General features: G+C 32.6%; 4 protein-coding genes and 1 long non-coding RNA gene across 6 annotated transcripts in view; 4 read left to right on the top strand and 1 right to left on the bottom strand.

Annotated features, from left to right (window-relative positions):
- The first annotated feature begins 298 nt into the window (after positions 1 to 298).
- LOC107635055 (uncharacterized) lies at positions 299 to 5,750 on the top strand. The gene is made up of 4 exons (XM_016338415.3): positions 299 to 904; positions 1,724 to 2,102; positions 4,646 to 5,185; positions 5,478 to 5,750. The coding sequence occupies exons 1-4, from the start codon at positions 390 to 392 to the stop codon at positions 5,577 to 5,579; spliced, it is 1,536 nt and encodes a 511-aa protein (XP_016193901.1). The 5' UTR covers positions 299 to 389; the 3' UTR covers positions 5,580 to 5,750.
- A 2,028-nt stretch (positions 5,751 to 7,778) lies between these two features.
- LOC107635056 (putative receptor-like protein kinase At5g24010) lies at positions 7,779 to 9,618 on the top strand. The gene has a single exon (XM_016338416.3). It carries the CDS (start codon positions 7,931 to 7,933, stop codon positions 9,368 to 9,370), a length of 1,440 nt encoding a protein of 479 aa, XP_016193902.2. The 5' UTR covers positions 7,779 to 7,930; the 3' UTR covers positions 9,371 to 9,618.
- A 1,676-nt stretch (positions 9,619 to 11,294) lies between these two features.
- LOC107635065 (ferric reduction oxidase 2) lies at positions 11,295 to 17,720 on the top strand. Of its 2 annotated transcripts, none has more exons than XM_088484157.1 (9): positions 11,295 to 11,606; positions 13,055 to 13,288; positions 13,383 to 13,485; positions 13,796 to 13,999; positions 14,362 to 14,596; positions 15,105 to 15,432; positions 15,950 to 16,193; positions 16,507 to 17,189; positions 17,409 to 17,720. In XM_088484157.1, the coding sequence occupies exons 1-9, from the start codon at positions 11,594 to 11,596 to the stop codon at positions 17,546 to 17,548; spliced, it is 2,184 nt and encodes a 727-aa protein (XP_088340283.1). In that variant the 5' UTR covers positions 11,295 to 11,593; the 3' UTR covers positions 17,549 to 17,720. The 2 variants fall into 2 exon arrangements, with proteins under 2 accessions (XP_088340283.1, XP_088340284.1); XM_088484158.1 differs by lacking the exon at positions 11,295 to 11,606 and adding an exon at positions 12,396 to 12,883.
- An 82-nt stretch (positions 17,721 to 17,802) lies between these two features.
- The window catches only part of LOC107635058 (disease resistance protein Roq1-like), a 28,113-nt gene continuing 20,852 nt past the window's right edge, over positions 17,803 to 25,063 (bottom strand). Inside the window, exons 2-6 of the mRNA XM_016338420.3 lie at positions 21,084 to 22,173; positions 20,621 to 20,899; positions 18,666 to 20,521; positions 18,132 to 18,345; positions 17,803 to 18,044 (exon numbers count right to left, since the gene is read on the bottom strand). Of these exons, the coding sequence (XP_016193906.1) occupies positions 18,998 to 20,521; positions 20,621 to 20,899; positions 21,084 to 22,173 (2,893 nt within the window). The 3' untranslated portion in view covers positions 17,803 to 18,044; positions 18,132 to 18,345; positions 18,666 to 18,997. The remainder of the gene's footprint in view (positions 18,045 to 18,131; positions 18,346 to 18,665; positions 20,522 to 20,620; positions 20,900 to 21,083; positions 22,174 to 25,063) is intronic.
- On the top strand, positions 22,608 to 23,708 carry LOC107635072 (uncharacterized). The gene is made up of 3 exons (XR_001619133.3): positions 22,608 to 22,773; positions 22,874 to 22,928; positions 23,007 to 23,708. It is a non-coding gene; the product is annotated as an uncharacterized LOC107635072 (long non-coding RNA).

Genomic DNA, 25,063 nt, shown 5'->3' with positions numbered 1-25,063 from the left:
AGTTAATTTTGGCCTCATAACTATATAGACAAAAAAAAAAAGCTAATTTTAAACATAAATAATGTTGAATAATTGAACTCGGTCTCTCCCATATATGTCAGCCAGTCATATGTCGAATAATTAGTCTAATTTCACTAACTCGGTCATGCTCTATTTCCATTTTTTTATTTATTCAAAATAAATACTTAAGAACCAACATTTTCGGTATATAAAAAAATTATTAATAATAAATTAAATTGTGAATTGTGATTTGTGAACCCCCTTTATTTATTAAATCTTCCTCTCAGATTGTTCATACCCTTCTCTCTCTCTCTCACTCTGTTATTGCCACCTCTGATTTCCCCTTCTTCTTCTTCTTAATTCTTTCACTCAAATCCAACACCACCACCATGAAAATAAGTCCAAAAGATTCAACATCAGAAATATTCCTTCAAACATCATCATGGAGCATCACAAAGCTAATGGGTTTCTTCTTCCTCATAATCTCCATCTCCTCCCTCACAATCCTAACCCATTCATCATACAATCATCAATGTTCTCATCACCCCACATCAATGACGATTCAAATATCCGACCCACCATCATCAGCACCACCACCATTACTACTATCTCATCAACAAACCACCACCCCAACAAAACAAGACCACCATCAACCCATTGTTCTTGATGATCACAAAAGTAGAACCAACTTATCCCACATAGTGTTTGGCATAGGAGCAACATCAAAATTCTGGAACCATAGGAAACAATACATTAAACTATGGTGGAGGCCTAATGTGACTAGGGGTAATGTGTGGCTTGACCAAAAGGTTCAAATTGAACATGGTGAAGACTCATTGCTTCCAACATTGAGGGTTTCTAGTGATACTTCCAAGTTCAAGTACAACCACCCCAATGGACACAGGTCATCTCACAAAATTTAATTTCTCCATTCAATCAACTTCAACTATATATCATATGTCTTATTCTATCTCCGATAAAGTAATTTTTTTTCTTTAATATTTGTGAATTTTTAAAAATATTTTTAATATTTAATATTTGATTTTATTTCTAACATTTTCGATTTGCAATAGAATTACTCTTAAATATTAATTTTATCTAAAACATTAGAGATAAAATTAAAAATATTCGGTGATAATTTTGACATAAATAAAAAATATTATGAATAAAATTAAATAAAATTAAATATTATGAATAATTTTAAAAAATAACAAATATTGATAAAAAATATATTTTATTTTTTATATTAATATTTTAAATATTCTAATATTTTAGTATTAATTTCAAAAATTTAGTTAACAAGTATTCTAAAGAGACAGAATAAGCTTATTATTAGTAAAATTGAAAAGTTCTAATAAATATAAAATAAATATATTAAAAATTTAAATTTGTTGTATTTTTAATTAAAAAAATTTAATTTATAATTTTAACATATACCTTTAAAACACAAGGTAAATAAACAATTAATTTTTTATAATTAAAATTAATGATTAAAATTATTGAAATACTTGAAACACCGAAACATTTGAAATGCGTGTCCTGTTTTTCTTGCTTATCAATTACACTCAATTCTAGACCGATGACATGATGAATTTGAATTAGTACATGAATAATTCAGTAAATTAATTTTGTTCATGTATTGGCTAATATTAATGAATAAGAAAAATGATTAATTATAAACATAATTTTGTTAATGTACGTATGAATGATATGAATAATATAGGTCTGGGATTCGTTTATCACGGATAGTATCGGAGACAGTGAGGCTAAAGATGAAGAATGTGAGGTGGTTTGTGATGGGGGATGATGACACAGTGTTTGTGACAGAGAATTTGGTTAAGGTGCTACAAAAATATGATCATAATGAATTCTATTACATAGGGTCAAGTTCAGAGAGTCACATGCAGAACATTTATTTCTCATATAACATGGCATTTGGAGGAGGTGGGTTTGCAATTAGTTACTCTTTGGCACTGGCATTGGAGAAGATGCAAGATAGGTGCATTCAGAGGTACCCTTCATTGTTTGGTTCAGATGATAGGATTCAAGCTTGTATGGCTGAGCTTGGTGTTCCACTTACTAAGGAGAATGGATTTCATCAGGTTTGTTATCAACTTAATTCATTAATTAATTAATTAGCACTCCCTTGAAATTTTCTGTTTAATTTATTTATTTATTTTATTAGCTTGGTTGTTTGTTAAAGTGGAGAAATAGTGATTGGATGTTGGTTCATGGAATATGATGTAAATATAGTGAGAATTAAATAAATTTTTTTTTTTTAAATATGATTCATCAGAATGCAAACTAATTAAATAAATTCTTATGTAAAATTCTTATATAAAATAATGTATTTCTTATTGGTTGTAAATATAAAATAATAAAATAAATACTAGTGAATGTGTGAATTTTGATCCTAGCAAAAAAATTGATTTTTTCAATTAATGCTGTCAAGTGTAATTTTTTATTATAATAAAAATATCTATATAAGAGAATATATTGCATAATAAAAAAATTATAATTAATCATATTAATTGAGAAAAAAATTAAAAAGATGCATCTTCATCCTAATTTTATATAATTTATATATAGGAAATATAGGAAAAAGGGAAAAGGGACTTAGAGAGGAATAAATTAAATATTTAGAAGAAAAATAAGTTGATTTTGATTTTTGTTAATTAGCATTAGTTAAGTGGGATCTTTAGTGCCTGACCTTGGTAACATATGATTAATTGAATCAGAACTTCAGAAGTGATCACCACCTTTTTAAAAACAAAAAAGGACAAAAGAGAAGCTGTGATCGCATAATTATTGATCCATGAGAAGTATATATGTTAACGAAAATGTGTAGTAACTAAAAAAAACTAATTAAAAATAATTAAAATTTATTTTATTTAATATTTATTAATTATTATAATAATTAATAAATATTAAATAAAATAAATTTTGACTTTTTTTTTGTCTTTCTAATATTATCGTAACGTATCTATATCTTAATTAGGTTTGTATCTTTTATTTAGTAATATTTAAAGACTTGAGAGCATTTGTATTTTAGGTTACCTACTTTGAAGCAATATTTTATCCAACATGAATTATCGTTTCTTTAATAATGAAAACTAAAGACTTCTTTTTCTATATTTTAAACGTTAGTGTTAGTTAAGTAGTGAAGCTTTGCTTCTTGACTTTGGTCAATATATGATTGAAGTGGCTGGGGATTAACTGATTAACCACTTTTAAAATAGTACTTATAAGACAAAATAGAAGGTGGTCTGGTCCGTCTCATTAATTTGTTCCTATGAACTATCTTAATTGTCTTCATATCATCATTATTAATTTTAAAATTAAGAGCATGTTTACGTATATATCCTCCTAATATATAATTTATCCAAGTGAATTATTTTTTTTATTGAAACTAAGTAATGCCAAAGTTTGTCTAACTAAAAACCTTTTGAAGTGATTATATTATAAAATAAGTATTATGTAATATAATAAGAAGTACTTAAGTGAATAATAATAAATAACAAATAATATAAACACCAAATTTGATACAATAATTTCATTTGCTTTCAAAATTTATATTTGGAGACTTGGAGTAAAGATCTATTGCCACTATTGGACATTGTTTATTTTTGTCACTTTAAAGTGTTCTTGGAAAATGAAAATCCTAAAGTTTGTTACCCTCTTTATTGGCTCTCTTATCATTACCAAACCAAGACCATCATTTGATAAATGTCACGACCTACATACATAACATGAAAACATAAAAAGCCAATTCTGAAAAGTTGTTGGCTTCTACACTAATTTTTTCTTTTTCTTTTGCTTTCCACTTCTGAAGAAAGAAAACAAATTGTTTTCAACATGATGAATGAATGTTTAGGGTTATCTAATAAGTCTTGACCAGCTTCCACGTGTGTCACACGTGGCAGTTTTATTATACTGAGGTGATGTGAGGTGTCTAAGTATTAGTTGAATTAACCCCACTACTCATGTCATCATATTTGTATATTCAAGATAAATATTAAAAATGATAAATGATATCACCTGCTACATTGCTCTGTGTTCTACATTTGTAGGTCACTTGATTTGTTTGTTTTATGACATGAATATAGAAGTTGCAACACCTGTTACTAAATTTTGGCACTCTTTATAAGATAGCATGGACCGAATATTGAATATCAAGCATTTAAGTCTGTTAAAGTCAAAATATTCAGCTTGATGAGTTGGCCTACGCAAGTTCATTTCTGACGAGGCCAATGTTCTTGATTTCATGGAAAAAAAAAAAATACATGCATTATATTATATATATTTAATATTTATTTTACGTTAATAATTAATTTAATGACTAATTTTTAATATATACGTGTATGGTTGTTTCATACCAACACAAGAAATGAATCTCAATTCATTTTTAAAAGAAAAAAAAATTCAAGAATAAAATCGGTGTATAATCCAACAATTAGGTTATTAAAATCCTAAGATTAATTAACTAAAAAAAACCAAACAATTTCATGCTTCTTGTTGTTGTTTTTTTTTTTTATTTGGTAATATCCTTGTTGGTTATTCGAGTTTAGCTACTTAGCTTACATTTATAGGTTTTTTCTTTTTGGGATTAACTTACATTTACATTTTCTATGATATTTTTGTGCAGTTCGATTTAAAAGGAAATCTATTTGGGCTCCTAGCAGCCCATCCAGTTACACCACTAATATCTCTTCATCACTTGGACCTAGTGGAGCCCATATTCCCAAACATGACAAGAGTCCAGGCCCTGCAGAGGCTCAAGGGCCCAATGAAACTTGACCCATATGCCCTTATGCAACAATCCATTTGTTATGACAAAACCCGAGTTTGGACCATATCCGTGTCTTGGGGATATGCGGTTCAAATATTCCGGGGCATCTTCTTGCCCCGGGATGTAGAGTTGCCGGCGACAACCTTCTCGAATTGGAATCGCAAAGCTGATCACAATGCATTTCCATTCAGCACGCGTCCTTCTAATCGTAATGTTTGCCAGAAGCCTTTTGTTTTTTACTTTTCTAATGTCACTTATGATGGCTCCGCTGAGGAAACGATAAGCGACTATATTCGGATCGATCCGAATCCGGATTGTAGGTGGAAAATTCCGGGTCCTACCCAGGTCAGAAAAATAGAAGTCTTCAAGAAGCTTGACCCGCATATATGGGAGAAGGTATGTGACTTTTTTTTTATACTTAAAAAGTCATGGCCATTTTTTTGATGGATGAATTTAGTTTGTATTTTTTTTATTTTTATTTTTTTAGAATTTATAAAAAAAAAAAAGAAAACAATGGATTAAAATAAAAAAATAGATTTTTTTTTTCACAAAATCTTAAAAACCAAACAAAAATATAAACTAAATGCACTCTTAATATTTATCGATCATGCACAGTTGCACATAGTTTTCAAAACAGAAATAATTACATTATAGGAGTGTTTTGGTTCCATTTCATTGTATTTTGCAGGCTCCAAGAAGAAACTGTTGCAGGGTTCGACCAAGAAAGGAGGAAGGGACTCTTGTGATTGATGTAAGGGAATGTAGAGAAGATGAAGTTCTTGAATTGTAGATTCGGGCATGTGTAAATAGTTATATTCATGTCTCAATCATGTACTCACTTTACTTCATTTCATACATCATCATGTTCAAATGTTATTTGGAAAATTTGGTAGCATTGTGTTAGCATTGTATACCACAGTAAAGAATATTTAATAAAAAAAAGTAATTTTTATGATTAAAATAAGTATTATTGTTCTTTATTTATATTTTAGAAACAATTTTCTTTTATCAACGTTCTTACATATATATTAAAATTCAGCCATGTTACGTGTATATTAAAATCAGCAACTAAAATTAGTCATTAGTATAAAATACATATTAAAATACAAAATATATATTAAAAATGACTTAAAAATACGTATATTTATACATAAATACATAATGATTGATTTTTGCGATTAATTTTAGTATACAAATAAAATTTTTATTAAAATTAGCCACTAAAATTAGTTACTAATATAAAATATATATTAAAATACAAAATATACATTAAAATAAACTAATAAATAATACAACTAATTTTAATGTATAAATACTTTTTTTTATATAAATCATTCAAATTATATAGAATTTGTATTCATATTTTTAAATTTGTCTAGAGGTATTCTTACAATTTTATTAATTAAAAAAATTTTATTCCACAAACTAATCTTGGCCCCTAAATTTAAATAAAGGAGAGAGAAATAGAAAAAAAAAGGCAAACAATTTTGTTAAGTAACTGACCAACTAGGTATGAGCCAATTTTATTAATTATAATATACTTTTCAATTAAAAAGTCTAATAATACAAAAAAAAAAAATCAACAACTTTATCTATCTAACTCTATTTTTACTTTTTACTATTATTCTAAGTAAATTTGAATAAAAAATAACTACATCACCCATCCCTTCTTATTTCATTATTATTCACGACATTCACTCTCTCCTTCTTCTTTCGCTTCAGTCACGCTGTTGCGCTACTCCAACCGATGTCGATCACTCTTCATTGCAGGTTTTAAAAATTTCAAAACCTAATAAGATGAAACCATTAAAAAATATTGAAAAAAGAACATTTGAAAATTAAGTAAAAAATTTTTAAAAACTATTAAAAAAATCGTCAAAAATAAAAAATGAAGAAATATCTAAAACACATAAAAAAAATTATTTGAACCTAAAAAAAGAAATATTCAAAACTAGTAAAAAGAATCATCAAAAAAAAAAAAAGAAAAAAGAGCAACTCCACTATAATGATAACGAAGCAGAAGGAGTTTCATGGGGAGGGACGGCGATCACGTCAAGGATACGTTGCACGGAGAGCTGCACATTGCGATGATGAGGAATCGACGTAGGGAGGGAGGCGATGCAATTTGAGCACACTCTGGCGCGATCTCAGACAACGAAGACTAGGGGTGTTTACGGGTCGGGTGAAACCGGATTTATCCTGATCCATACTTGACTCTAAATATATATCGGATCTATTTTTTAAACCCTAATCTGACTCTAAATCCGATGAAACTTAAACATTTTCGGACCACAACTATACTGGATTCAAATCGGGTGAAAACTGGATCTTTAAAGCTTTAACAATAATTTATAAAGAAACTTATTTATAATATACTTATTTATAAAGAAAAAATTTGTTACCGAAAAGTTGATATCCATATTTAATATTGAATTTGCTCATAAATTCTAAGTTGATGCTTCTTTGATCTATTTTTTAATTCAACAAATATAATTAAAAATAAAATAATAAACTTATAATTAATATAACATAATATTAAAATTAATTTAAAAAATATATATCTTTTTTAATTTTCTTAGAATACACCTGAATTAAATAAAGTGAGATTCGTCTTGATTTAAATCTGACCCAAAATAATAACTGAGTTTATTTTTAAGATCCTTATCCGATCATAGATTCAGTACCATCAAATTAATTCCTAAAATATTTGAAGTTGAATCGAGACAAATCCCAAAGATTCCCGCCAAGCGGAGCTCGATTTCAAGGATCCGAGCGCACCACTTACGACCATGAGAATTCCATGTAGGTCAGCGCACAGTTTTGGCGCAGAAGGCACAACGGCAGTGCGACAGACCAACGGCAACGAGAGAGCGCTACGCATTCACGAAGCCGTTATACCATGATACCTACGTTGAAGCTAGTCTTAATTTTCTGAAACTAATCCTAATTATTTATAATCTTATTTTCTAAAAGTTCAAAATTCGTTGGGAAACACTTTTGAGTTTAAGTGGATCCGAGCTGGCAGTTGGTAGTGTGCCACCCAAGCTGTGAACACCGTGTGGGCCCATCTCTACTCGCTCTTCCTCCCACAAAACCACTCTCTTCTTCCTTCTTTCTTCTTCACCTTCTCAAGTCTCAACCATGTTCTTCTTCTTATTCCTTCTCTTTTCCTTCTCCACCCTTTCCCTCTCCCACCCCTTTTCCCCTCTTGACAACTACCTCCTCGATTGTGGTTCCACTGCCCCACTCACCACCGCTGCCACTTCTTCCCTCTCCGCCGACCACCGCCTCTTCTCCGGCGACCTCGCCCGAACACCCAACTCTCCCTTCCACTCCCCTTCACTCCGTGCGTCCGTTTCACTCCGAAACGACAACCCCTTCCCTGGCCTTTCCCCAATCTACCACACCGCTAGGGTTTTCACTAGTCCAGCTAGCTACACTTTCTCCCTCAAAGACAAAGGACCTCACATCGTTCGTTTCCACTTCCACGCCTTCAAATCACCCCAACTCGATCTGGGTCGAGCTCAATTTCGAGTCTTGGTCGATGACTACGTCGTATTGACCAACTTCACCCGTTTGAATTGTACAGGGCAAAACCCTAAGGTTTTGGAATTTCTTGTCCCCGTCGAAGATGAGAAGATCGTGATAGTTTTTGTGCCTAATAGAGACTCTAAATTGGCGTTTGTGAACGCAATTGAGGTGATTTCTGCACCCAACGACCTTGTCCCTGAAACAGCACAGTTTATCGGTAGTTCAGGGAATTTGGTGAATTTTGACGGGTTGAACAAACAAGCCCTTGAAGTTGTGCATAGGGTCAATGTTGGGGGTCCCAAAGTTACACCTTTTAATGATTCATTGTGGAGAACTTGGGTTCCTGATGATGGGTTATTGAGATCAAGCTTTGGGTCTGAAAGGCTTGTTTTTGGCGGGAGGATCAAGTATCATGATGGAGGTGCTAGCCGTGAGGTTGCACCTGATAATGTGTACAATAGTGCTAGGTTGATCAGAAGTGAGAATGATTCTGTTACCAATGTGAACATTACTTGGGCGTTTCCAATTCTTGGAGGGTATAAGTACTTGATTCGGTTGCATTTCTGTGATATTGCTAGCATTTCACTTAATATGCTCTATTTCAATGTTTTTGTCAATGGTTATTTGGCTTATGAAGATTTGGATCTGTCTTACATTACAAGATCATTGGCTTCACCGTTTTATGCTGATTTTGTGGTTGATTATGGAGATGGCAATGTAGGTGGGGATTTGAGTGTTGGTATAGGTCCCTCAAAGAATAGCATTACCCATGCTGTTGATGGTATCTTGAATGGTGTTGAGGTTATGAAGATTAATAACTCTCATAGTAGTTTTGATGGAGAGGATTGTTCTACTATTGTTCTGAAAAGCTGGTCAAAGGGAAATTATTCAGGTTTGTTGCTTACTTTGGCAGCTGCTGTGTGCATTGTTTTGAGCCTATCAATGGTGATAAGAAGGAAGATGATTGAGTCAAGGGAATCTTTATCATGGTCAAGGTTGCCTGTGAATTCATCAGATGGTGATGATCATGTCAAGGTTGGCAATATTTAAAGAAAAGTTTGTGATATTTATGTAGATATCAAGTAAATAAGTTGTGTGTAAATTTATGTGGATACCATAAGAGAAGAAATATTGAATTTTAGAGTTTGAAAGTGACCAACATAAACTTGCGGATGAATAATTCTGTGGAAGAGAATCCTATTAAGGAGTGTTTGTTTTGTTGTATTAAAGTCTCTACTTGTTTATATCACCATACCTTCTGACTATTTATTTAATATCATTATTAATTTTGTTCTGTATTGTATTCTTGTATCAAAATCACTTTACTTGTTTACATCATAACTTTTAAAACATCATCGGGTAATTTAGACCCTCAAACCTCATAGAAAAATTGACAGAGACCACTTTATGATGCATTGAAAAGATGTATGGCTGAGTTTTATATTCCTTTTATTTCCCCCTTAAAAAATAAAAATGACTGTCATTACCATATTTTTAAATGAAATGAGTAATGCTACGTAGTCAAGTTTTTTTATAAATCAAGTTTAATCAAAATTAAATAATGAGATTTAAAATAATGCTATTCATAATTAATTTTTGTTGATATTAGATTAATTTAATTAGACTTAATTAACAAAAATACTTAGATGTGTAACATTATTCTTTTTAAATTTGCTATCATGAATATTTCATTATCTACGAAAGATTGAGATGTGAATTCGTCGTATTTGTAAGAGCCTCTTCCTATTTTTATTTTAGCGTTTGAGACATCTCTGTAGATGATTCTGTTTGAGGGAGGGTGATCATAGATTGGATTTGATTTCTTTTGTACACTAATAGAATTAGATGGTGGATTTCATGTGGATATCTATAATTCTGTAAAAATAAATAAATAAATAAATAAATAAATAAATATTTTTATATTTTATTTTAATTAATAATTATTATATATATTATATTATTTTATTTTTATTATTTAAAAAAAGTATATTTAACAATATGTTAAGAGTGAACATATTTAAAAGAGTGGAAAAAAGAATTTTATTGATATTTTTTAATAAAAATAAATTTTTTAAAATATTTTTATGTTTTGTGGATATATCTGAGATCCGATCCAATCCATAAATGTGAGGATCGGATTTAAATTTAAAAATCGCGGATATTATATCCAATTTGATTCAATGATTTTAGTGTGGATCGGATCGAGATTTTGGGTGTATTCGATCCGATCTGCATTTATGCTAGTCTAAGTAATATATTTTATTTTTTAGATAACTATATTGTTTGTACACCAAAATTAGTCACTCGTATAAAATGCATAGTGAAATATAAATATATATTAAAAATAAATTAAATTACACATATATTTATATACAAATACATTAGTGACTAATTTTAGTGGTTAATTTTAATGTATAAATAATATTTTTGTTAAAAAAATTTACCATAATATTTACATATAATTTATGCCGTATGCATAATTAATGTTCAAACATTAGAGCAACAAAAAAAAAAAATTCGACGTTTACAGTGAAAGGTTTATATATATATATATATATTATTGATATTGATATATCCATGTAAAAAAATCGAGATAATAATAAAAGAATCTTCTTTCACTAAAAAAAAAAAAATTAAGTGGAAAAAGCTTAAGCATCAATTATTTGATATTTCTTTTATATTTAAAAAATATCAATATACAATTCAATAATTAATTAAAAAAATTATTATATACGAATGATTTATGATAAATAAAAATACAATTATTATTAATTAATTTTGTATTTAAATTATTTTTTAATCAAGATATATGATAATTAACCATTACCCCTAAGAAGAAATTTTACTTTTTAATGTTTAAACAAAATCACGAAATAGCAACTTCTAGTAGGAAGTTTATCACAAAAAGTCAATCCTGCAAACGAGAGTGAATAGAATAGAATATTAATGCACCCCCACAATTTGAGTGCACTCTAATAATGCACCTTCGCTCTGACCCACTTCCCTTTCTCCTCCTTTTCTCCCATGGTTCCGGACTTTCAATTCATCACATTTTCTGTCCCTGCAACTTGAACAACACACGCCCCTTCCACATTCAAATTCGTAGTTAGATCCATCTCTATTTTTCTTCAATCTAGAGAAAATCAGATCGAAACCCTCCATTTCTGTTGGTCTCACAACCTTCTTCTAATACACCATACCAAGCAGGATTCAAGATTGGCGATTGCCGATAACCCTAGAACAAGCTGAAGCTGGAGAATTGAATCAATAAAGATGAATACGAACAGTAAGTGATTCCTCCTGATCTCAAAACAAGTTGTTTAGTTTTGAAATTAGTTCGAATTTACCACAGAAAATCTGATGAGGTATTTGGTGGACTTATTAGAATGCATCCTAATGATTGGGAACATGCATGGTCTCTCATTTCTTTTATGTTAGATTACCTGCTGCTGACTGTACTAGACTAGTACTAGCCAGTGCCGTAAAAATAATGAAAATTTGCTTTTTGTTCTAAATTAATTGTTTTATTTGTACTTTTAAAAATAATATTTTTATTTATAGTATTAAAATAACTTTTTATATTTTGGTCATTAATGATAATACACCATTTAAAAAGAAAATAAGTATAATATTAATTAAATTTTATCTTTTTCCTACAAAATAATTTGTCAATTTATATATATATTTTTTTTGTTATTGTATTTTTTTTATTCTTTTCATTTTAAAATAAATATCTTTTACTTTTAATAATTTATTGAAAAACTAATCTAAAAAAAAAAACTTATTTTAAAACAAAAGGAGTATATTCTTTTGTTGTATTTTTTCATAGACATCTAAAAAATGACTATAAATGGCTAAATGCTTTATATTCCATTCAAAATTTGCTTATATTTACTATCAATGTAAGAATAAAAAGGTTCAAAAAATATTTACATATATTATGTTATTTTCCAATGTGTATGTGAAATTCTCCACGCACCAAAGTTAACCACACGCCATGTAAAATTGACACACGCCCCAACACACGCACACCCCACTAAGCTTCTAAAAGGCACAAGCCTTCATGCTACCAAGTGTAACCCCACAACATAGCACTCAAATTCCCCCAAATTTGCCAAATTTAACAAAATCTTCACCTCCTTCCTAGTTTGAAGGCAATAAAAAATGAACCACAAAGTAAATTCTCTATAAAACCAATATGGGATTTAAATTCAGTTCAGTACTCCAGTTTCAACTTTCAGGAGTCCAACTACTATCTCTATCTGCTTCACATAAAGGACCATGTTCATGTCCTTTGATTCTGTGCACCTGTATCTTTCATTTAAATTTGCACACAAAACATCACACTGAATTGCTTGACCTTAAACACATTCAATTCTTAATAATGCCCCACATGATTTTGGCATTGTACTCTTAATGTCATAAATACTATACCTAGTCTCATGCAATTTGGTTTTTCATTCCTAGTCAGTGTCACAATTTTGATTTCTTTTTCTTGGTGAGTTCCGAAATCTAAAGTGATAAACAGTACAACCTCCCTAAGAAAGGTTCCAGGACTAACTGGTAAGGTTCGCCCAAGAATCAGTCCATTTCCACCTCTAATGGGATCACAAATTTGATTTCAACTTGTATATATACAAGAGTTCCATTTATTGTCGTTTTTAATTCATGACTATATATAGTATTCACTTTCTCTAAACTGAATACTCTGCTGTCTTTTCTGGACTATTAAAGGAAGAAGAAGGAGTGAACAAGTGACAAACCAAGAGATGGATGAGGAAGTGTTGAAGAAGTCACCACCTTCTCAAGAAAAATATGGCAGGGCTCAATTTGCAATAAGGTTAATGGTGCTGGTTTTGTTTTTGGCTTGGGTTTTTGTTTGGGTAGTGGCTCCAACAGACACTTATAAACAGATATGGTTACCGCAACTAAAAGCAAAGATCAATTCTTCATATTTTGGAAAACAAGGTCTCATTTTCCGATTCAGCTACATATGTATTTGCAAAATTCACATATCTATATTCTTTGTTTTATGCTGATATATTCTATGATCTTCTTGCAGGTGCAACACTTCTCCTGTTCACTGTTCCAATATTGTTCATAGCTGTTTTGGGAAGTATCTACCTCCATATAGCAAAGAAATACAATTATTTCAAAATTGAAAGGTGCTATCTTTTTTCTTATTCTTGAATCCCATTTGATTTTTTTCTTATTCTTCTAGCCATATCTACTTTTCTAAGTAATAAGTATTTTAAGGTACTGTGTCCATCCATTTTTTTTTCTTTTTTCTTTTTTGTAGTACATTCATAAATTGATATATTTGGATGCAATTTGTTTATTGATAAAACAATTGATGAATGTATCAGAAAAATAAAAACGACTTATCAATGGATGAAGTATTCTTATAACATAATTAGAGTATTCCCAGTTCTGATGATTGGCTTTAAATTCCTTGGTTTCTTTGCACCACTCCAGGAGCAAGAATGGGAAGAAATGTGAGGGAGTATTCATAGGGAAGCGTCCAATGCTTGTGAGAGGCCCTCTTGGCATTGTTTCTGGCACAGAACTTGCCTTGTTGTTTATGTTCATTGTGCTACTAGTTTGGTCCTTTTCAAATTATCTAAACAACAGCTTTGCCAAAATTTCTCAGAAATCAGCAGCAGAAGATGGAGAAAAAGTGTAAGAATATATATATATATATATATATATATATATATATATATATATAATTGCAGTTGCATCAATTGAATATTTGTTGAATATTTTGCAATTAAATTAAAATCATAATACAATTACATACACAATGACTTGAGTTTTACACATATTTGCTCTATGATATGGATATATATTCTGAGTTATTTAAGGATTATAGTTTTGATTATGGTCTCAATCATGAATTTTGTTCATTAGTGTGCAATTAAGGTAATAATAATATAACTTTTATGCGATCTCAATCGCAATTTCGAACATTTTTCTAAATATTATTTCTGTTTTAATAACTAGGATTGGTGGTGAAGGAAGTGATTTTTGTGTTTTCGCAGATGGCAGAAGAAACTAGATAAATCAGCGCTAATGTTGGGGAAAGTTGGGAACATATGCTTGGCAATGTTGTTCTTCCCAGTGACACGTGGCTCCTCATTGTTGCCACTGGTTGGTCTAAAATCAGAGAGTTGCATAAAGTACCATATTTGGCTTGGAAATATGCTCATGACAATCTTCACTGCTCATGGCCTTTGCTACATCATTTATTGGGCAGTGACTAATCAACTTTCAAAGGTTCGTCAAAATAGTCCCCTACTTTTCCTCTCCCCTTTTTGGACTTGAAAAATGGTAGATTCTCAACTCATGGAGTCAATTCATGGTGCATTTTGAAATTCGATGGAGTAAAATATAGGGTTGTTGACTGATAAATGTGAAAAATAAATCAAGTTTGTGAACTAATGATATGTGGTCTAAAACTTGAATCACACTGTATGCATGAAAATTTCAAAGCTTGGATTCAAAAGAAAAGAAGAAAGTACCAATTCTAAGGGCATGTTTAATTCTTGTTTATCTTTTTCTTTTTAATGTATTATTGGATTTTAGGATCTTGTGAAATAAAATTAATTAAAAATGTTCAATAAAAGAAACTATACTGACTAACTAACTATTTCTAGCACAAACAAGTTAATTTACTACTATTGTGCTCTATGCTAGTCACTTGGATATTTTTTTTATCATTTTGTTATCTACTATAACATAGAACTATAGATTCATGATACTATTACTATTATTCTCAATGCAGATGCTAGAATGGAAAAAAACAGGGATATCAAATGTAGCAGGAGAGTTAACTTTGCTAATTGGTCTTTTAATGTGGCTTACAACATTCCCTCGCATTAGGAGAAAAGCCTTTGAGCTTTTCTTCTACACACACCACCTCTACATCCTTTTCATTGTGTTGTTCATCTTTCATGTGGGAATCTCCTATGCTTGTATTATGCTCCCTGGTTTCTACCTCTTCTTGGTTGATCGTTATCTAAGGTTCTTGCAATCAAGACAGCAAGCTCGGTTGGTTTCTGCTCGTGTTTTGCCATGTGAAGCGGTAGAACTTAACTTCTCTAAGACCCATGGTAAGATAAAATAAACTAGATGTTTAGTCCCTTAGATCTTGTCTCTTAATTGTTTAAAGATATAGAATACTAATTACAGACACCAAAATCATAGACGGTGTGAGAGAGATGGGGAAAAAAATCAGTTTTTCCTATTCTTGGGACTCGGGTAGGTTTAAAAAAGTGTGTGCAAAGACATTATCACTTTCTGCAAACAAATTTTTATAAAATAAAAGATCAAGTTGAGGTTGCATGCTTTTTTAAGGACCAGAGTATTATCACATATACTTTCTAAGGACTAGACTAATAAAAAATCTTTTAGGAATTTGACTAATGTGATGTATAATTTTCAGGGGACTAAGTTGATATATTATATATCAACTTGTCAGGAACCAAACCAATGTCAAATATTTTTGAGGGATCAAGTAGATAATTTGGTTATGACCTGCTTCTTGAAAAAAAAATTCTCAAATTTCAATGATAAGAATTTTTGTATATTGTTTTTAGTGCTGATGTGGCTATCTATATTTTTTGGCAGGGTTGACATATAATCCCACAAGTATTGTGTTCATAAACATACCAAGCATATCAAAGTTGCAGTGGCATCCATTTACAGTTACTTCTAATAGTAACTTGGAGCCTGAAATTCTAAGTGTTGTCATTAAGAGTGAGGGAGCTTGGTCCCAGAAACTCTATCAGATGCTTTCAGTACCATCTGCAATTGATCATCTCAATGTCCATGTTGAAGGTCCTTATGGACCTGTATCTACCGATTATCTAAGGTTTGCATTTTTTTTTAATATAAAGCCCAAGTTTATATTAACAAATTACACATCCATTCAAGAATAAGTGTTTTTTTTTTTGCATATATATATATATATATATATATTAAGAAATTATTACAATTTTCACAACTAAATGGGAAAAAACTAGTTATTATCACCTTAAAGCTCTAAAAACCTCAGAAAATTATGGAAAAGTGTTTTTGGGTTGCTAGCAAGACAGTTACTCTCTAAATAACATCACTTCTGGCTTAGTCTAAAATGATTATTTATAATTTCTTACAAACTAATAACTCTGCTTTCTATTCACCAGGCATGAAACTCTTGTGATGATTAGTGGAGGCAGTGGCATCACCCCTTTTGTGTCTATCATCAGAGAGCTAATATATCTGAACATAACATTGAGATACAGAACTCCAAAACTTACCTTAATTTGTGCATTTAAGAACACCTCTTGTCTCTCAATGTTAGATATGATCCTCCCATGTTATGGAATCAACGGTGACATTTCTAGTTTGCAACTACAAATTGAGGCTTACATCACAAGAGAGGAAGACCATAAACAGAATAATAATTCAATTCCCCTTCAATCCATATGGTTCAAGCCTAACCAAAAAGACTCGCCTATTTCTACTATTTTAGGTCCAAATAGTTGGGTTTGGGTTGGTGCTATAATATCATCTTCTTTCATAATCTTCATTATCCTAATTGGGATGATTAACCATTACTACATTTTTCCTGTTGATCATAACACCAATAAAATATTTTCATACCCTTTGAAGTCTTCTATCAACATGTTAGTGATATGTGTGTCTATAGCAATGGGTGCAAGTGCAGCTGTTCTTTGGAACAAGAAACAAAATGTCAAAGAAGCAAAGAAGGTACAGAATATGGAGGGGTCATCTCCATCAGTAGAAAGAGAATTGGAAAGCCTACCAAACCAGATCCTTGCCAATGCTACAAATGTGCATTATGGTGGAAGACCTGACCTAAGAAGTAAGTCACTTCACTTTTTTTTTTGGGGCAAATTACTATGTAGTTTGTAAACTGTAACACTAATTACCTTCATAAATATAACACTGACCTCAAGTGAAGGGAATCTTTATTTTAAACTATAGCCTAGAGACATATCAAGGGTATGAAATTGCTCTCTTTTCTTTTTTCTTTTCTTTCTTTCTCTGTCTTTTATTTGCTTTTATTTTTTCTTTTTTGAAGGACTACTGTTGGAACTGAAAGGGTCAAATGCGGGGGTTCTTGTTTCTGGACCCAAGGAAATGAGGCAGGAGGTAGCAGCTGTTTGCTCATCCAATTTGGCTGAAAATCTGCACTTTGAGTCCTTTAGCTTTAATTGGTGATTTTACTTGAATTGTTAGAAGATATAAAACATTTAGCTATTAGCGAGAATTGATCTTAGCTAGCTTATTTTGAGTTAGAATTTTGTTATTTTTTGAAAGTGTAAATTGGTTATGTAACAAATGTTAGATCCTAGTTCCTAGCTACCACCAATGACAATACTTCTACATTCTAATAGTCTCTTCTGCTTTTTAGAAAATAAAATCTGTCATAAGGAGCATAACAAAAAAGGTAAAAGAGTTTTAGTTCCATATCATTTTTCTAGAATATTAGCATACAAACAATTTCACTATTTATGAATCCAAATAGTCCCATACATGGTTACATCAAACTCAAATTTACACAACACCAGATGGATATTGACATGGACTGAATTTTTGCCTTGCTAAGGTTTCCACAATCTTTAAAAATTGATGTTTCAAGTTTCCAGAGCCGAAAATTGAGATCACTTTAGTTCCAGGGGAAACTAATAGTGATGTACTCCAGCTCCTTCAAAAACTATTTAAAAAAATGTGAAAATGTTATTAGCTCTCAAGATACATTCTTCTAACAAAATTACATTGAGCTCCTGGCAAATAGACATACCTTTCTTCTCAACCAAAGTTGTTCACTTCAATCACATCATCTGCAAATATATTTGTCAAACACTTTCCCCTTCACGCCTTTGCCTTTCCATCTCACTTTTGCTCAAATCTACGATATCCTCAATAGGCACCCAGCCAGTGCTTAATATTTTGGCATGAAAAAAAGGATAATCAGAAAAATCTTCAGGTTCACCTTGGCTGACCTGTTCCTGGGGCTGAATCAAAAGTTTAAAGTTTAAAATCCGAGATCTTGGCAACATTCATCATTGAAGTAATCATTGGTCAAGCAGAGAATGTAAAGGTGATAAGCTTTGCACATTCTATATGTTCTCCATGGGATGATGCATCGATTACCATGTCTAACAGATAAATTTGAAACACGCAATTTAACACAAAAACACATTCCCAGTAATCAGATAACATAAACTCTCCTCTATCAAAAACCAACATATTACTTTCCTAAAAATTGAAAGAAAAAGAATTGCAAACTAAAATGCAAACTTCAAATAGCAATATTTATATAAAAAAGGTTTACATTTCTTTGTGGATGGATGCAATGAGCTGTGTCAAAAGCTTCAGATCTGGGGAACCATTTAGCCGAGCAGATCTAAGCTTGGCAATGATACATGTAACATATTGAGAAACCTGTGTCATGAGCTATGGTAACTAAGTGCTTTTGCGAGATGGGTCAGAGCTTTTGCGAGATGGCAAATGGCTAATAGAGGCCTCCGCTGTGGCGGCTAGCTCTATCTCTTGTTCATACACGGGAGAGTCAACCACGAGCATCTTATTTATAGAAGCTGAAGAATGTGAAATCATGTCCATGTTCAGTTCAAGAGTTGCTTTTCTTTTCCCTGTTTCATATTTTCATTTCTTGAAATCTTGAATGTCTTGCTTGCACACCCAACGTGCTCCACATCTCTTTACTCGGATATCAAGATCGTCGTGATCTGGAAATAACATTTGGAAGCGATTGTGTTGGCATAACAGCTTACTAAAATAGTAACCGTTCACGCACACAATGAACAAAGAATCCTCACTTTTCATCACGGATAAACTCGCGTTGATGAATTCTTTCCCGTTGCAGATCACCGAAGGCTGGAATCTTCTGAAACCTTTGATACCTTCACATAGGAAAGAGAGAGCAAGTGCGACCATTTCAGTTGAAGGGCAATTAAGTGGGAATGAGACTGATACTCCATTATCTTGTTCCTGATGCTCAAACCATGCGGGAAGTTCCTCCCCTGTGATCAACATTTGCAAGAAGTCTTGACGATCTTGGCTAGCTGATTCTGCAAAGCCACAACATGCCTTTGATATAACATTATCAACATTCGACGCATCCAGTGAATAACAACCCTGTGCGTCTAATTCTCTTAGACTTGATGGAAGCTCTGGTAAAACCTCCAATTCATCGCAAAAAGATAGCTTTACACGCGTAAGTCTGGGAAGTTGATGGATACTTACTGGAACCCTTAAAAAACTGCTCATAGATAAATCCAAAAAGGTCAACGACGCTAAGTGGGCAATATCATAGGAAAGGGTCGACTCTTCTCTAGATGACCCAATATAGTAGGAAAGGGTCAGGCTACTCAAAGAGGTCAGGCTCAGGCAAGAGAGAGAACGCAAAAATCCAACAATATTTGGGCTGTCAGAAAAATCCTCAACTGTGAGGGACTCTAACCCGTGAGTTTTGTGTGGAAGACAACTAAGTTCGACGAATCTACTTAACACCAACTTTTTTAGGCCAACGAAACATCCAAGTGATAAGGGAAGACCAGTAATCTTGTAGCATCCAGTTAAGTCCAACTCAGACACGCCAGCCAAATTTCCAAGCGTCTGGGGTAGCTCTTCTATACCTGAATATACCAGCCTAAGAATGGATAACTGTTTCATGCATTTCCCAAATTCTGGCAGTCTTCTCAAACTACTGCACAAGCTTAGATCTAGTTTCTTGAGTGAACTCATCTCCAATTTATTTCCTAGTGTTTCAAGACTCCTACATCCACTTAAATTCAATTCAACAAGGTTATTGTGTTGTACGAGAGACGGGTGAATATAATCCAGCTCCTCGCATCCCCTAAGCTCAAGTGTTTTAAGATTGGGAGCCCCATAAAGATCTGGCAGTCTTCTCAAACTACTGCAGTCAGATAGATCTAGTATCTCGAGTGAACTCATCTCCAATTTATCTCCAAGTGTTTCAAGACGGATACATTTACCTAAATCCAATTCAACAAGTCTCTTGTGGTGTGCGAGAGACGGGTGAATATAATTCAACTTCCGGCATCCCCAAAGAACAAGTTTTTTAAGATTGGGAGCCCCAGAAAGGTATGGCGTTTGTTTCAGCTTCATGCACCTAGACAGATTCAAGTGCTCTAACATTTCTAGAACCTGAAAAAACATAAAAAAAAAATATCACATGGTGTTAATATTTTTGCTGGAAATGTTTATGTAATAAAATTTGATAGAACTGTTGATGAAAAGGTCTACCTTCTCTCCATCCCATAACTGTACAATTTTGCTATCAGACAGATTAATTTCAACAAGTTCATAGCGTTGATGATCTGTAAGGGGCAGAGTTTTCAGTGGACAGCATTTCCAGTGAAATACCTTTAATGTACAAGGAATATCGCAGAGAATGGGAGCTTCCACGGTATTTAAAATGAGAAGCTTTAACTGACACATTTTTGAGAAAGATAAATCTCTCTGATTCACTTCAGTCTCGCTATACCTCTTATGTAGAACGATGCCATGAGTTGCTTTAGTTTTCTACAAGACATACACGTAAATAAATAAATAAACGATTAAAAAAACCAATGAAAAAACTATACTGATTGAGATAACCACAAAAACAAAAAATAGTTTTTAGTTACCTATATATAATATCAAATACATTGTCAAATTCTTATTTTAATTTTATGCATCCTATAGTTGAGAAAAAAACAACACTTACCTTCTTTTGAGTAAGTACAAATTCAACATCCTCCAAACACCACAATCTGCTATGCTCACAAGCATCATTCGGAGATTTCTGAATTACAATTTGTTTGCCCATTTCTACAAGCAGATCATGCATTCCCAGTCGATCATTTTTAATAGTAACTAATGATCTGTTAATCAAAATATCAAGACCAATTTCAGCCTGATAACCACATCCTTCTAATATCGTTGTTACATATTCTTTCCCCAGTCCTTTAAAGAAACAAGCAATATCTAGAAAAATATTCTTTTCCATATCATCTAAACCCTCATAGCTTATTTTCAAAACATCAATAATTTCAGAATATGAAGACTTTTTTATTTTTTCAATAGCACTATGCCAAACCGCAATAGGTCTACCATAAAGATAGGAACCCAATACTTTAAGTGCCAATGGAAGACCACCACTGTACTTGACCACTTCTTCAGACAAATCCAAAAATCCTTCTGTAGGCTCCTGCTGTTTAAAGGCTTTCAGACAAAAGAGATTAAAGGCTTCACTTTTCACTAACCCTTCAACCTTATAAGTTTCATGCACCTCTTGTTTCTTTAGCACCTCTAAGTCTCTAGTTGTAATTACTATTCTGCTTCCAGGACCAAACCAATCTTGCTGCCCTGCCAAATCCTCTAATTGTTTTTCATGATTTACATCATCAAGAACAAGAAGTACCTTTTTGAGATGTAGAGAGTTTTGAATTCTTGTTCTCCCATCATACTTGTTATGAACAGCATTTGAACTTATATTCATTTGTTTAAGAAGTTGCTTTTGTATGTGAGTAATGTCTTTTTTCTCGCATTGCTCCCTAACGTCGGCAAGAAAGCAAGTAACTTCAAATCTATTTCGAATGGTTTCAAAGACTGCTCTAGCAATAGTTGTCTTACCAATCCCGCCCATACCCCATAGACCTATAAAGCGAACATCATTCAATCCAAGGCCTATGAGAGTAATCACTTGTTCCACTCTCAAATTAATCCCCACAAGATTCTTCATTGAAGATGGCAACTTAGGAATCAATATTTCAAATATATGTTGAGCAATATTTTCCACAAGTACTGCTTCGTCCCTGTTCCAGGAAAGAGAATTTCTTTGTAAGTCTACAACATATAAGAAAAATAAAGCAACAACTTTTATTATAAAAAAGAAATTTTGTAATAATACAAAGGAAGACAATACAACACAAAACAACTGAAGTTTACAAAAACAATTTTCTTTTACAAAAGTTATTTGTAATAAGCTATATATTTTCTGTAAACCCCGCTAAAATCGGTAAAGAGTTAGCCAATACTTTGAATTTTAATTAGGCAAATTAAAAATGGAAAACTAATATCAAAATAGGATAGAGTTCGTCAAAACGAGAATTTTGACACCAATTTCGAAAAATTCGGCCCAAGATTGGACTGAACGGGCCAAACCGGTTGAACTGAACCCGAACCGGCCCGTGGGCCCAACCAACTCATTATATATAATGAGCTGAAGCTCATTTCATCTCCATTCAGCATGCAGAACACGCTGGGCAGCTAGCCAAAATGAGGAAGAACATGTTGAAGATTCCAAAACCCTTGATTTCATTCAAATCCACATAACTTTTCGCTCCGAGTTCCGATCGTCGTACCGTTTGCGGCTACGCGTCCACGGCGTCGAGCTCTACAAAGCCCATAACATTGTAAGATAAGGAAACCACGTTTTCTTCCTCAATTTTCTCATTTCCAGTTCTGAATTTATTGGGCTTTAGTGTTGAGATTTTGTATAATTTGGTGTTTTAGATTCAAGTTAGCTTCCGGGACTTAATGGGCTCGAGCTATTGAGCATATGGGTATGGTAAGGACACCCAAACCCTAGCTCAATCTTGTATTTATAGTGGAAAAAAACTGAATTTGGAACATGTATATGAATTAGGTGTAGATTAAGTGGATATATATACATTGGAATTGAATTGGGAGTATTTGGAGGCTTATTGGTGATCAAGGCTTGGTTTGTGGCTGTTTCAATTGAGCTTGGAGGGGCTGTGTTTTGTGTTGTGAGGCTACCTTGGGTGAAACAAAGTGATCGGCCAAGGTATGGTTTAAGTTTCGCACGTTTAATATTTACGGTGTTGTAAAAACTTAGGTTAGAGGAACCATAGGATAAGTTGAATTGGTTATTGTATTTAATGATTAGTCTTGTAATGTTGTTGGAATAAATTATTGGTGAATATGTATTGGAATTATGAGGTGTTGAAGTTGTAAATGTGTGCCCTTGAAATTGAGTTAGTAATGGTAGCTATGGTCATGATTTGTTAGCATTATATATGTGTGCTTGATATTATTCATGAGGGGTTGTTGAAGATGTTGGTATGAGTTAATGAAGGGTTGATTTATGTTAATGGAATTTAATTGCTATATGTTGATAGAGGGTTGATAAATATATGATGAAGGGTGGTATAGGTGAAGAGTTGTTATATATAAAGGAGGGGTTATTGATGTATAAGGTAAATGTTGATATTTATTGATGATCAAGATTTGTTGAATTGGTTAAAGTTTATATTGGCAATGGTTGTTGATGAATTGGGCTGACATGGTATTATAATGCAAGTTTTAATGGTAAGGAACTTAAGTTGATGAAAATGAGGTTTGGTTGAGAATTGGTTAAAAAACCAATTTTTGATGAACTTTCGAAGTCCATAATTTACTCCTCAAATTATGGATTGAGTTGTGATTTGTTGCAAATGAAAGATGGTTTTGTAAGCTTTTAAACGATATCAATTTTGTGAAAAACAGAATTTTGAGGAGAAAGTTATGGACAATGAAAAATTGATACATAAAACTGTGAAGCAGGAGTTAACAACTGGTTGCAGCAAGCTTTCAAGGCATTCTACCAAATTTTTGGAAAAACGCCCATCCACGCGTACGCGTGGCGTGGAATTTTGGCGACGCATGCGCGAGAAGCATGCGTATGTGTGGGTGCATATTCACGCGTACGCATGACTCACGCGTACGCGTGACTTGATGTATGCTCCACGCGCACTACACGTGCGCGTGGCCTACGCGTACGCGTGGATACCGCCTGTTGCAAAAAATCGGTTTTTGATTGTTTTAAACCAATTTTCCACTTCTAAACCTCCATTTTCTTCCCTTTAAGGCTTAAAGTTTGGTTTTAGGTCAAGTGGATAAAAGAAGCTAGGAAAACAAGATATCTTGAGGGTGAAGAAAGTTGTAAATGGTGGCTTTTATGAAGAAAATAAGAATGTTAACGAAGTTTAACGCTAAGGTTTGATAATTGATGATGTATTGATAATGAAGTTGTCATGGCTTATGAATAATGATATCTGAGATACGAGTTTTTCTGGGTAAAAATCGTGGCTTGCCATCACGTGTTTCAGGTTGAATTTCGATACTCTGTTGACCCTACGTCGTAAGGGTGACTGGACACGTATAAATTCCCGGGTATGGATAGCCCTATTGAGTGATTACATGATGAATGAATGTGAACTCTATGCATAGACTCTTGGAGATGCGCGACGGGGGACAGTCTAAGGTTTTCGGACTTGTCGGGTTGGCTGGATTACTGACAGATAGGCCCCATCAGCCATAGGACAGACATTCATCATATGCATTTGTTTGTTTGGACTGTTATGCATTTCCTGGGTATGCCTAATTGATATATACCATCTGCTTCCTGATATATTTGCTACTTGCACTATTTGCTCATTACTTGTGTGTGAACTTGTTTGGTTGCTTGTCTTTGCTACATTATGGATGATGGAAGGATGGAGGAAAAGGTGAAATGGTTTGGTATTAGATTATATTTGAAATTGAGTAAGTTAGGCAGATTTAGAATACCTACTCCTGTTTATGGCTTCTGTTTAGTAATTAAGTTGGATAATTGAATAACGGAGTACTAGGATTACCTATGGCATTCTCAGGACCTTATTTATTATACGCGTGGCACTTTTCCCATACTGAGAACCTCCGGTT

The sequence above is a fragment of the Arachis ipaensis genome, chromosome B4, assembly GCF_059453495.1.
Source record: "Arachis ipaensis isolate K30076 ecotype BB chromosome B4, ASM5945349v1, whole genome shotgun sequence".
Lineage (NCBI taxonomy): Eukaryota > Viridiplantae > Streptophyta > Magnoliopsida > Fabales > Fabaceae > Arachis > Arachis ipaensis.
The sequence above is the reverse complement of the archived record's forward strand: the minus strand, read 5'-3'. Positions and strand labels throughout refer to the sequence as shown.

Excerpts from the sequence above, each read along its gene's own strand:
- LOC107635055 (XM_016338415.3), top strand. The coding sequence starts at position 390 with ATGAAAATAAGTCCAAAAGATTCAACATCAGAAATATTCCTTCAAACA. Across the intron at positions 2,103-4,645 it reads AGGAGAATGGATTTCATCAG|TTCGATTTAAAAGGAAATCT; the intron begins GTTTGTTATCAA and ends ATTTTTGTGCAG. Across the intron at positions 5,186-5,477 it reads ACCCGCATATATGGGAGAAG|GCTCCAAGAAGAAACTGTTG; the intron begins GTATGTGACTTT and ends TGTATTTTGCAG.
- LOC107635056 (XM_016338416.3), top strand. The coding sequence starts at position 7,931 with ATGTTCTTCTTCTTATTCCTTCTCTTTTCCTTCTCCACCCTTTCCCTC.
- LOC107635065 (XM_088484157.1), top strand. Across the intron at positions 13,486-13,795 it reads AATTATTTCAAAATTGAAAG|GAGCAAGAATGGGAAGAAAT; the intron begins GTGCTATCTTTT and ends GCACCACTCCAG. Across the intron at positions 17,190-17,408 it reads TGGAAGACCTGACCTAAGAA|GACTACTGTTGGAACTGAAA; the intron begins GTAAGTCACTTC and ends TCTTTTTTGAAG.